At 35.2% G+C, this 13,043-nt stretch overlaps 1 protein-coding gene across 3 annotated transcripts; it reads left to right on the plus strand.

The window, feature by feature from the left end:
* The first annotated feature begins 1,021 nt into the window (after positions 1-1,021).
* Positions 1,022-12,985, plus strand: LOC127958634 (POU domain, class 2, transcription factor 3-like). Of its 3 annotated transcripts, XM_052557543.1 has the most exons (13): positions 1,022-1,131; positions 1,525-1,581; positions 3,585-3,619; positions 4,076-4,177; positions 7,787-7,892; positions 8,021-8,109; positions 8,596-8,769; positions 9,589-9,730; positions 9,864-9,997; positions 10,837-11,001; positions 11,604-11,643; positions 11,851-11,965; positions 12,065-12,985. In XM_052557543.1, the coding sequence occupies exons 2-13, from the start codon at positions 1,533-1,535 to the stop codon at positions 12,102-12,104; spliced, it is 1,191 nt and encodes a 396-aa protein (XP_052413503.1). In that variant the 5' UTR covers positions 1,022-1,131; positions 1,525-1,532; the 3' UTR covers positions 12,105-12,985. The 3 variants fall into 3 exon arrangements, with proteins under 3 accessions (XP_052413503.1, XP_052413502.1, XP_052413504.1); XM_052557542.1 differs by lacking the exon at positions 1,022-1,131 and having other exon boundaries at positions 1,435-1,581; XM_052557544.1 differs by lacking the exons at positions 1,022-1,131; positions 1,525-1,581 and adding an exon at positions 3,353-3,413.
* Positions 12,986-13,043: the final 58 nt, after the last annotated feature.

A 13,043-nucleotide genomic window follows, 5' to 3' on the forward strand; every position in this document is an offset into this window, starting at 1 on the left:
GAATGTACAGCAGAGGTGGAGCTTACCGGCCAGAGAGTAAGTCTACACAAACACACGCTCTGCTGAACGCAGCTGCAGTGTTAACGTTTTTAACTTTAAGATAAGGATACACGTTTAGTTGACATGAAATCTTCGAAATGCAGTAAAATAACGAATGTGAGTGACCACATGTGTCGTCGATATTACTATAAATGATGGTGTCATCAACTTAATGGGAACACATTTCTAGATAGTACACAAATTAATGTAACAGAATTATTAGGCTAACATATTATTATTATTAAGTCATGAGAAAAACTAGTGGGCTAATTCAATGGAATAGTGTGGGTGACATAAACAAAATCTCATTGGATACAGTTTAAAAACTGCATCCAGTCAATGATGAGAATAAAATACAAGCGTGACTGAATCAAATAAATTATGTCACAATAATTTTGGTGATTTAAAAAACCCAAGAGACACTTGTAATTTGCAGTTTGGCTTTCAGATCCATTTCCACATTTCCAGGGAACTCTGACTAGAGAAACTTGCTATCTGTTGTGCCATGAACTGTAACCCTTTTATTGCCAGAATAATGAGGCAACACTTCTGAGATGTAAGCTGTGTTTGAAAAACAAAAAGTTTAAAAGTTTAAAAATCATATCACTTTGGGAATGTATATATGCTGCCTTCAGTCAAATCTGTTCTCTTATATCTATGACTAGTGAAAAGAACAATCATAATTCCAGCCTTTATGCAGAGTGATGTATTTGAATAAATAGAGCTATGCCATATTCAATCAAAGACCAAGCACACTTTAAGTTTGCCAGTGTACATAGACACAGGTAGAGTTGAACGCATGCTCTTTATTCTCAAGCTTTTCGAAGTTTGCTGTCTGCCTATTGTTGTTTTATGCAAAAAGTCAGAGTCTGGATAGGACACACGAGGGCCTTATGCAAATGACGTGTCTATTGGCTGGTGCGGGATACTGAAGAGGTGAATGCTCTTCTACTAACCCACTTTGCTAAATGTATTTCTCTGAACCTTTTTGAGAAAGGTTCACTCAGTTCTTCATTGAAGACCTGAGAATAGCACCACAGACGCAGGGATATAATCAACAGATCCTGGATCCGTGGGGTTTCCTGCTATAAGGTAAGTGTAGATGTACTTCTCAAAGTTTTTATCTAAAATACTAAGCCTTTTCTCCCAGATGCCTGCTGTCTTCTCAAGCAGTGACCGTTTTGTGGAATCATATTGTTTTGCATTGTACCTGTTCACAGCTCTCTATATTGGCAGATTTAAATGTTTTTGACTAGAAGAGATTAGGGTGGAGAGACAGAGCGATTGTGGTGAATGATGAATGGGGATACCCTTGCACTTATGAATATTACAACAAGCCCTTTACATAAAGGAGAGCATTTGAAAGCTGGACACATTAGAATAAACCTCAAGATCATTTTACTGGCCGGGCCATGGCATGAATTGCCCCAGTGTCTGCATAAAGTTGTGATCCTGTAGGAAAATCAGCTGTATTTATCATTACAGATATTAAGATGAGCACAGAAGCTGTTGAACAGACAGAATCTCAGCATGAACAAGCTGGTAAGGAGACTTTTCACTCTCTGGAATATTGTCATTTGCCTTGAAATGATGGTCAAATTAGCTCTTGATTAATGTATGTTGACATTTGAATGTAAATAACATCACACATGTATAGTCAATTATATGCTAATTATATATATATATATATATATATATATATATATATATATATATATATATATATATATATAAAATAGTTTTCTGATGAAGCTTTGTAATGTTGTAAAATAGCATCAACTGTGTCTTCATGCAGACTTCAGTAAGTCAAATATTTAATTAAAACTAATTAAATACATGTAGCTAAATGTAAAAATATCCTATGCTACATTACAAATATTAGGTCGTTATTCTTAAATATTGAACATAATTTCACTGCTTTTAGTGACATCCAATGGTTATTTTTTAAGGTAATTTACTCACAAATGGTCCACTCTCCTGTTATCAAGTCTTTTTTGATACTGTGGTTAACTGTACAGTACAGTGTTTTTGATTCAGTTTTACGTTCCTTCGAAATGAGGATCATAATTTCACGAACTGCCACTGGGCTTCTTCACAATAACCGTTTGTGGTTATGAACATAAAATAACTCTTTGTGTTGATGAGACACTGGTCACGCTCTCACACGTGAAAGTCTGTGCAAGTGGCTTTGTGCCAAAGTCATTTTTAGGTGGATTTCTAACTCTAAAATAATTTTTTTTATAATTTTTTTTTTGGTCCCCACATTTTTGTACTTCTAAAATAAAACGGTTTTTTTTGTGACGTATGTTGAGTTGAATACACAGTTAGGTGCGTGATGAGTGCAGGCTGATGGCTGAGAAGTCTACCAGGATGTATGTGGCGGTTTGTTTGCAGTGAAGCGCTCATAGCTTCAGGCGATACTGAATCATGGTCTGCTTACAATGGCTTCTGTAAGGAACAGTCTTCTTTAAATGAAGAACCTGAGAGAAATTACAATTCAGAGAGACCAGAGTATTGTCACTGAAAGTTTTTTATATATTTCATTTATGTTCCATCACCTCTGTGGTGTGAACTGTTTGAGTATGGATTAAGGTTAAGGTTAGACCCATCAGATGTCCCATCAGGTCATGTGATAACTACAAATATTTGGATTGAATGAAAAATGTTGTTCATGTTTACAAATAGTCTTATTACATAAACCCTGCGGGAACACTACTGAAGTCTAAATCAATTTTTTTATGTTTAGTTTTGAGGAAATTGTATTATTTTTGAAATGCAAAGACACAATTGCTTATAAATTAATTCCAAAGAAATGGTTTACTTTCTGACTATAGATTACAACAGACCGATTATTGTGAAATATACTCCAGTCTCTTTTTTATTTAATCATTTTAAAAGTATCATAGCTTATGTGCAAACATGTGACTTGATGACTCTAAACATTCTGAATTTAAAATCAGTGATTTTAAAATGATATAATGTCATTAAAATACAGAGAATATGTTACAGCAGGTTTTATAGTCACATTATTTTTTATTTCAAATTGTGTCTGAGAGAGAGAGAGAGAGAGAGAGAGAGAGAAACAGAGTGTAAGAGATGCACCTGGAGGTCTGTAAGTATTCAAATGTGAAGGCCTCTAAAAGTTGCCATGGAAACTCATTTGCATGATCTGATGATTTCCATACTGGAAGTTTGGCTCAGGAGAAGGGTAGATTTCCATATTGTGGAGTGAGTGAGTGCCGTTCTAACCACGGCCTCATAGAGATGGATTTGAATTTCAAATGAAGAGAGATTACCTGGTATTGACGACCTCTGAACCCCCGACTAACCCTCCTCGCTCAGTTTAATGGAACATTTGGGAGTTTGTTTTTATGGTATGGTTAATTATTGGACTTTAAAAGAAATCATCATAATAATAAAAATCATAATTAAAGTTTAAATGAAAAACTAAAATGTTTTGTGAAATTAGCTGGATCCTGTGGGAGGTGAGGGATTCTTGAATGTTAATGCGTGACTTTCACTGTGATTATCTTTTCATTTTCCAGACATTGAACAAAACGGCATTGGCTTCACCAGACAAGTGAGTACAAACAATGTTTGACTTAATATTCATCATCTGTAAACAGCTGTTTTGGTATTCAGAACAGCTCATTGCTCCTCTTATGAAAAGAAACTCGAGACTACAAGGGCAAAACAGATTAAAAGTTTACTAAAGTTTTCCAGTGTTCCAGTATGAGAGATATTTGAGCAATAATACTATATTAGTTCATCAGATCAGCCTGTCATACGATCTAGTGTTGAGGACACAGGAACTAGCTTCAGGCTTGTAAGGTCATTTGCATACTGTGCCTGCGGGAGGGGAAGGAATGTTTGTTAATGGCCCTCTCCGGCAGAACAAGTCCAGCAGCCTTACTGGTCTCCGAGTGCACACAAAGAGCGTGTGTATACACACACGCATACACACATGCCTGAGGACCAAAACACAGCAGTGTTCACAGGTTTGTGTTGTCTAACAAAGTCTTTGTTTCATGTGCAGATTAAGACTGAGAACCTGAATGATTCACCTCATTCTGTTTCGTCACACAAGACATGCCACCTAACTCAGGGATCCCCGGTGCCTGGAGGCCAGCTTACTGGGGTACAGCTTCATAAACCCAGACATAGGGAGTCATGAAATCCATCAAGAGCATGTTTGGGTCACATATTTTGCACAAAAATATCAAATGGAAAAAAAATGCCTTTTTTGAGGCACTGTAACAGTACTACTTTAATAACAGTAAAGCAACACTTTACTTTAAAGTGTTTTCATTTATGAGAAAAAAAGTGATGTATTTATTTTATTAATTCAGGTTTAATGAGAAGCATTTATTTTATTGTATTTATGTATTTCATTATTCAAGTATTTATAAAACATGGTAGCATTTGATAATAATTTATAATAATTTAATATTTCCTAAAATACGGTAAAATATAATCTAAAATGTAAAAAAAATCTATATTAAATATGCATTCTGTTATTCAAGTAGCTATTTATGAAACTTTGTAGTATTTGTTTACTTTAAAAGTTCACCGAAGAACTAACATTTTGCCATCATTTACTCACCCTCATGTCGTTCCAAACTTGTATGAGTTTCTTTCTTATGTTTTACGTAAAAGTAGATATTTTAAAGAATGCTGGTAATCAAGCAGCTGATGGTCCCCATTGACTTCCATGGTGTTTCTTTCCCTTCTATGGAAATCAATGGGGACCAACAACTGTTTAGTTCTTCAAAATTCTTCAGAATATCATCTTTTGTGTTCAACATAAGTAAGAAACTTATGATAATTTATTATAGGCGCACATCCAGCTAGGCAAGAAAACATGCAATCTACCTGAGGGAAGATGTCTTTCAGTATTGCCAGTTAATGTTGTTAAATAGAGAAACAAAATTACACATTTATTGATAAACCATTAATATTGAAGAACAAATTCAAGTGCCAAAATCAGCCCACACAACTCCAAGTTCTCATTGGTTGCAAGAATGTTTTAGTTCAACATTTTAAATGTCATTGTTAAAAAAATGCTTAATTGATTGAAGTTTCATAGATGTTCAGTTGTTATATTTTCAAATTAATCCACAAATGACATAAGCTGTTAACTTTTTCAATGTGGCTGACACTCCCTCTGAGTTCAAACAAACCAATATCCCGGAGTTATTCATGTACTAAAAAAGTACATTGACTGAACTGCTGTGAAGAGAGAACTGAAGATGAATGCCAAGCCAGATAATGAACAAAACATTGACTCGTTCACGAGTCAAGAACCAGTTGCATCGGTTTTAGGGTCACCAGTTCTTCTTTCGGACAGTTAAATAAACTATTAAATAAACCGGTTGAAGAAAACGGTTCACCGGTTCTTTTGAGCTCAACGTAATGGCGTCATTGGTGATGATTGCCCTTGATTCAAGTCTTCGGTTCATAACATTAGCACAGTATCAGTTCAGAATCAATCACCAAAAGAATCAGTTCGGTTCAGACGCTCTGTGTGTCGGTCTGCTTCACACTGAATCACACATGCGCAGTATCATCAGCTCCTCGGTTCTCGAATCGGAAGCGTCTGACAGAAATGGTTCTTGACTCGAGAGCGAGTCAGTCTTTTGTTCGTTATCTGGCTCGGCTCGGTGTTCATCTTCAGTTCTCTCTTCACAGCAGTTCAGTCAGTGTACTGTTTGAGTAAATGAATTACTCCGGGATATTGGTTTGTTTAAACTCAGAGGGAGTGTCAGTCATTTGTGGATTAATGCGTATTATAGATGCGAACCGTTTAAAACGATTCAGTTCGATTTGGTGAACTGGTTCAAAAAGATCCGGTTACATCGAATGATCTGTCACAAACCGGATATCACAAACTGCTGTGTTTTGAACTCTCTCACAACAGACACGGAAGAGAAAACAATGCTGAATAAACTCTTAGTTTTTGCTATTTTTGGACCAAAATGTATTTTCGATTAATCAAAAAACTGACACTCTGATGTCACATTGACTACTTTGATGATGTTTTTCTTACCTTTCTGGGCGTGGAGAGTATACCGTACACACAGTTTCAATTGAGGGACTGAGAGCTCTCTGACTAAATCTAAAATATCTTAAACTGTGTTCCAAAGATAAATGGAGGTCTTACAGTTAGTTTGGAACAAACTGAGGGTTAGTTATTAATGACATAATTTTGCTATTTGGGTGAACTAACCCTTTAATGAATTGGTACAGAACAAATATTTTGAGTGTCCCTTATTTTCCTAAAAAGAATCACAGTTGTCCCTTATTTTAATTTTTTGAAGTTGGCAACCCTAATGCAAAAGTTAATTAAAGATTATTTTAGAATACATAGGATGTACCGAATATTCTTCAGTTTAAGTCGAAACAGAAATGTGACAAATAGACTATCAGAACTCTGTAATATGGCCAAAAACAACATTTTCTTACAAGGTAACACGATGTAACCTTGCTCTCACTTGAAATGTGTCACATTAAATCCTTGAATTTGAGGGTATTGGACCTGGAAATTCCTTGAAAGGGCCTTGAATTTGAAGTTAAAAGGTTCATATGATGTTGCTAAAAAGAACATTATTTTGTGTATTTGGTGTAATGCAATGTTTATGTGGTTTAAGGTGGAGAAAAACACATTATTTTCCACATAATGTACATTATTGTTGCTCCTCTATGCCCTGCCTTCTGAAACTTTTAGATTTTTACAAAGCTCATCGTTCTGAAAAGCGAGGTGTGCTCTGATTAGCCAGCTGTCCAATGATACGCCCCTTAACAAACTGTAATGCCGTGTCCTGGTGCGACCAGACAAAACGAATAAAAACAATTCAAAACAAAGCAAAAACACACTTATATTGTGTGTTGCATATTGCGTATTGCGCTGCATAAACATAAAACCATGTCTGCATTTGTGATCTGAGAAACGACAAACAACAAGCACGACTCTACACTGCTTAAAACTCACGTTCGAATCATTAGTGGCAAATTCTTTAAATATAAAACACATCGATCCAGCGATCTACAGTGCAAAGTTGATGTATTTCCTCAGAGACCAGCACGGATCAACTCCAGGCATGACAAACCAGATATCGTCCTCTTTTTAAGGCCAAACAAAGTAGTTTCACTTTCACATGGAAACACACAGCGGTGTTATGCAAATCTCCCCACACAGTGACGTAGACATGAGGGGGCATGCACAAATCTTAACTTTGATAAAGAATATCTCGTTGGATTTGAGACTTTAGTCCTTGCAACTTCACAGATCTTCTTTATGCACCAAGAGCTTGTAACACTCCAAAGAAAAAGGATCATATGATGCGAAAATTTTAATCGCATCATATGACCCCTTTAACCAAGGTGTGGGAACCCTGCATGTATAGATATGTATATTAGTATTTCACTCTTTTGTATTTATAATGATTTAAATTAATAATTGAAATGAAATGAATTGTATTAATGCAGGAAAACAGAATCTAATAGTTATAACCATTAAGAATAATGTAAATTAAAAACAAAAGCATTAGGGTAATGAGATTTTGGGGCAAATGTGCTTAATAATGCAAAAAATCTTAATAGACTTTATGCAAAATAGGTTTTCTTTCTTTCTTTTCTGTTTTTGTTCTGGACAAAATGTGACCTGAGCATGTTTTTGTGGGATGCAATCCTCTAAAGTTTACACCAAGAGTAACTGTGGTGTAATATGGCTGATGATTGGTGTTTTTAGGAGCTGCCCTCCCTGCACTCTCTGCCCCAACTAGTCCTGATGCCTGGATCTCACCTGTCCTCTCCTTCATCATTTCTCCTCTCGCAGGCCCAATCAGGACACCAAGGTCAGTGGATGTACTGGGTCACTGGGTCATGTTAGGGATAATGCTGTTCATCAGTCTGCATCCAAGAGAACATTATGTCTGTCTGCTGTAACTACAGTACAAACATTTTTATATACTGATGTTTACAGCACTGCTGCAGCCCAATCTGCTTTCATTGCCCTCCCAGTCCCAGACAGGACTCCTACCACACCAGCCTGGCCTCGCACTCACCCCTCAGGTACATCTAGGCCAAAAACAACAATATATATATATTTTTTTTTTCCATATAACAAATGGGGATTATATAATGGGAATAATCAAAAGTATCTTTCATTTGTCAGCCAAGCTTTATAAAAAAAAAAAAAAAAAAGTTTATCACTACCATTACCTTTTTATTCATTTTTAAAATTACTTTCTATTTGCATTTGCATTGTTTTTTTGTCATTTTATTAGTTTCATTTAAAAATAATTTTATCATAAGAAATGTAAATTTGTGCAAACCTTTGATAGATATAACATAGCAAAAACACAGTATTACCATACTGACATATTACCATAATGCATAACACCAGGTTACTTTTTTATGGACATGAGAAAAGGAAAAAAACAAAAGAGAGGGCATTAATAAAATAAACAAAAATAAAGAATCGGCCGATAAGACAAATAGTATGTAAGCAATTAAAACTGCTTATCTAGACCCTAAAAGTTTTAATTTTCTCATAAGGCAATGAGCAGGTCAGGTCTGGCTGGCTCCTCAATGGACGGACACCTGGATATGTCTCACCTACAGGTGCCTAAACATGTGGGATCCCCTCAAGAGGAACCCAATGACCTGGAGGAACTCGAGCTGTTTGCTAAAGCCTTCAAACAGAGACGCATCAAACTCGGCTTTACTCAGGTAAGACTGTGCCTGACTTTATAACTCTTTTAGCTGTGTATTTTATAGTTTTTTTTCATTATCTTTATCTCTTTAATAATAGTATTGATTTATATGAACATTTTTCATGTATTATTCTCTTTTTTTCATACATCTCTATTTGAAATATAAATGTTACATTATAAATATCAGCAGCAGAACTGAACTGAGAATGCATTTCAAATGTTGAGTCAGTTCCTGAATTTGATCTAATGGTAAAGCAGAAAACATGATGCAGAACTGTAATTTAAATTTGAATTTTAGGAAGTAGAATTAGAATAGAATAATATTTAAATAAAATTATAATAAGTAAGTACTTTTTATTTTTAATGCAGTTAATTTTGCACAACAATACAACACATGGGAACTAGGTATTTTTCAGTCTATAAAAGTCACCATTTAATTTAAATACATTTCATTATGTTTAATACAAATACTTCTATTATTCTGGACTATACATGCTTTGTCTGTATTCATTAAATAGAAAATAATATTTAACCAAAATTTAGGATGTTTTCATGTTTGTCAGGCCAACGAAATTCAAGTATATTGTGACCGTTTTTAATTTCCATTTTATTACTTTTTCTGTAATATATATATGATTTATATTATATAATACAATATATGGATGTATGTAAAGTATAAAAAAATGCTGTTTTTGTTATATAACTTTAACTGTAATTTCAAATGTCTGTGGTTTTAGAAACTCATATCTAAACTGAAAAGAAGCCAATAATTGTGATAGTCAATGTTGCCCAACCCTTAATCCAGTTCTTAAACCAGTGTGTGTTGTGGCTGCAGGGTGATGTGGGTCTGGCAATGGGAAAGCTGTATGGAAATGACTTCAGTCAGACTACCATCTCACGCTTTGAGGCTCTCAATCTTAGCTTCAAAAACATGTGCAAGCTCAAGCCCTTGCTGGAGAAGTGGCTGAGTGACGCAGGTATGTGCTGCTGCCCTCTCCTGGACAGAACTGACTGACTAATGGTTTCTCTCGAAGCATCAGCAGGATTTTGTTTTGTGGACTGCACTCTACTGTAAATATCTGCGATCTTCAACCTTGTCTTCCCTCTCAGAGAACTCACCGTCCGACTCCATGACCAACCCCACCACCCTACCTCCCCTTCTGGAGGGTTATGGGAGAAAGAGGAAAAAGAGAACAAGCATCGAAACGAACATCAAACTCACACTAGAGAAACGCTTTGGAGATGTGAGTCTGTGTTATTTGAGTTTTATTGAGATATTATTATGTTATTATTATTCTTTTAAATTAGGTTTTATAATTTTATTTTCATTTTAGTTTTTGCATATGTTTGTGCGTGTGTGTGAAGACTTCATTTGCAAAATCAGATTTACATTTTTTTTTTCAAATACATATGTATATACTGGTTATATATCTATTATCCTGCATTCCAATTGCTATCAATCAAACTGAAGTTGAGAGGTTTTGATTAAATAATAACAACAACTACAAAATACAACTAACACAATAAAAACATAACAATAGAACATAACAATTATCATTTTTATTTTATTTTTAGTTACTCATTTTTACTTAGTTTCTTATTATTTATTTTAAAACATGTATTGAAACTAAACAAAAAAAAATGCCAAATTGCTGAAATTTAAAAAATATATTTAAAAAACGTTTAAAGTTATTTATTTTATTTTATTATTATTCAGTTAGTTAGTTATTTTATTTCAAGTAGCATTTTATGGTTTTAGCTATATGATAACCCTGTATGAATTTGCATGTATTTTCAGGTGCTTCGTCATTTACCGCATATGACCATGATTTATTATTTACCTATTTTTATTGCTAGTCATATCAGTCCAATTAATTAGGGAGAGGGACATTCACATTCTAAAGAGCATTTGATTAATACAGTAAGCAAGAATAATTTGATCTTAAACTGTTTTAAGATTCTGAAACTTTTGCTCTAGACAGGTAACATGGTCTTTTTCATTCGGCAATGACAAAGTGCAGCAGTTTGCTTGCAGTGCCCCCTGCTGCCTGTGATACATAAACACACTTTCTACCCCAAACAGAACCCAAAACCCAACTCTGAAGAGATCACACTCATCTCAGAGCAGCTATCCATGGAGAAAGAAGTAGTGCGAGTTTGGTTCTGCAACCGACGGCAGAAAGAGAAGAGGATATACTGCCCTATTTCCTCTTCACCTATGAAGTCCCACAACTACAACCCTCGTCTGGTGAGGCTGAGCAATCATTACTGAAACTTAGCAAAACTTTAGAACATGATCCATAATGCACACGCTACACACTCATAACAACACAACCTAAATGGTGACTTTCAAGTCTTGTTACTAATAATCTCTGGTTCAACATGGATAAAGACAGATCTTACTTGTTTCAAACAGGACGTTTTTAAGGAAAGTAGAAATTTATTTAATAAAACATTGAGATTTGGCAATACTTTCCACTAGAGAACTGTCCTAAACATTATATTACATTGTATTATATTATATTACACATTTCAAAGCCTTGGGGTCAGTAGAACATTATTCTTTTTTTTATTATTAATACTTTTATTCAGTAAGAATGAAATAAATTGCTCAAAAGTCACAGCAAATGCACTCAAGACTGACTGGAGTAATTGCCATCAAAACAATGTGATTTTAAAATATGTATTTAAATAGAAAAGGTACATTTAATTATGATATTTCAAAATATTTAAGTTTTTCTGTATTTTTGTGTAGTGTACATCATGCTTTTGTGGTTGAAGCGATGTTTGTTTTCCTTAAAAATGTTCTCCACCCGATTTCCCACTAATTTTGTTCATTTCCTGTTTCAGCCTTCAACTTCCCGCTCATTCAGTCCGCTCACTGGAGGTGGTAAGTATTGAGCTGGTCCCTCAACAAAGATTTGTAAACATCTTTTTTCAGACTTTTCACCTGCTTTATCCATTCATCTTTTCATGAATACTTGAGCACTAAGGCATAACAAAATAACAGCATGACTTCCTGTAAAGCTGCGTTATAATTCTATTTATCGTGTATAGCTCTATACAAATAAATTTGACCTGATTGTTGTTCCTGCAGTGTCATCAAGCTCCTCCCCCAGCAGCCCCAGTCGAGGCTCCTCCCCCAGCACGCTGTCCACTACATCCAGCCCCCTGACCACACAGGGGGTCAATCAGACGTTCAACTCCCCAGGGTAAAACCACAGCAAGTTGCTTCACACACACAGCCATCTTAACCTGAGCTGACTAGAAACCAGTAAAATGTACAAATGATGAATTCGACTCTTTCTTAGATCCTGGTATCGCTGGAACCCCACGTCATACCACCACTGAGCCGCTCTGAAGGCAACAGCTTCACTTCATAACGTACCAAACGAGAGAGAAATACTCATCCTGTAATGTTTACAAGCAGCACTAAATAAGGAGGCAGAACACAGGGAACCACTCTTCTGCCTCTCGTGGTCTTATGTTCAAAGGGCTTGTGAATAGAGCTTCACTGCTAATACCGAAGGGAAAAAGCACTAATAAGCAATGGCACATTGTTTAGATATGCAATCTTGTGATAAAGAACATGACAGACATGTTTGGCATTTTCAGCAGAGCTTTAATGTGCATGAAACCTTATTTCACTTTCTGTGTCAAATCTCTGTGCCAATTTTGTTGCAGATGAAGGTTCGAATCTGGCTTTTTGTGGATTGATAACGTTGATGTGAACAACTGCACATAACCAAAAACAAAACCACTGATTTTGAAATATCTTGTTTACATATAGCTTTATTAGAGACTTGTTTTAAATGACGTAAAAGGGTACTTTTATGAAGAAGTTTCATACGCTAGTGTTCTTGAGCATCATTGGCCCTGCTCAAGGTCAAGACTGGAACAGCTGGCTCTGATATTTGTAGTAAAGTTGAGACAACATTTAGTGGTTCCTTCAACAGTTTACAGTTCTCAATATATTTTCGGCATACACCTAGTTTTGTGTTTCTGGACATTTCTGAGGATTTCTGTCAGGGAAAATTTTTATATGCAGTTCACTCTAATTTTATCCAACATTGTCCAAAGCATTTGAAGTTCCTTAAATTTCACATTTTAGCTTTTATGTATGACTAATAATATTATCTAGATATTGTTTGTTTGGTTGGTTGTTCTTTGCTTTTTTTTTATTTGAATAACACTGTTGTATATTTCTGTTTCTCTGTTTGACTTATTAAAATTTGCACTTAAATCTGTTTCTCTTTTTTTTTTACATTCAGTGCGATATAAATATGAAAT

This window comes from Carassius gibelio, chromosome B5, assembly GCF_023724105.1.
Source record: "Carassius gibelio isolate Cgi1373 ecotype wild population from Czech Republic chromosome B5, carGib1.2-hapl.c, whole genome shotgun sequence".
In the NCBI taxonomy this organism is placed as follows: Eukaryota; Metazoa; Chordata; class Actinopteri; order Cypriniformes; family Cyprinidae; genus Carassius; species Carassius gibelio.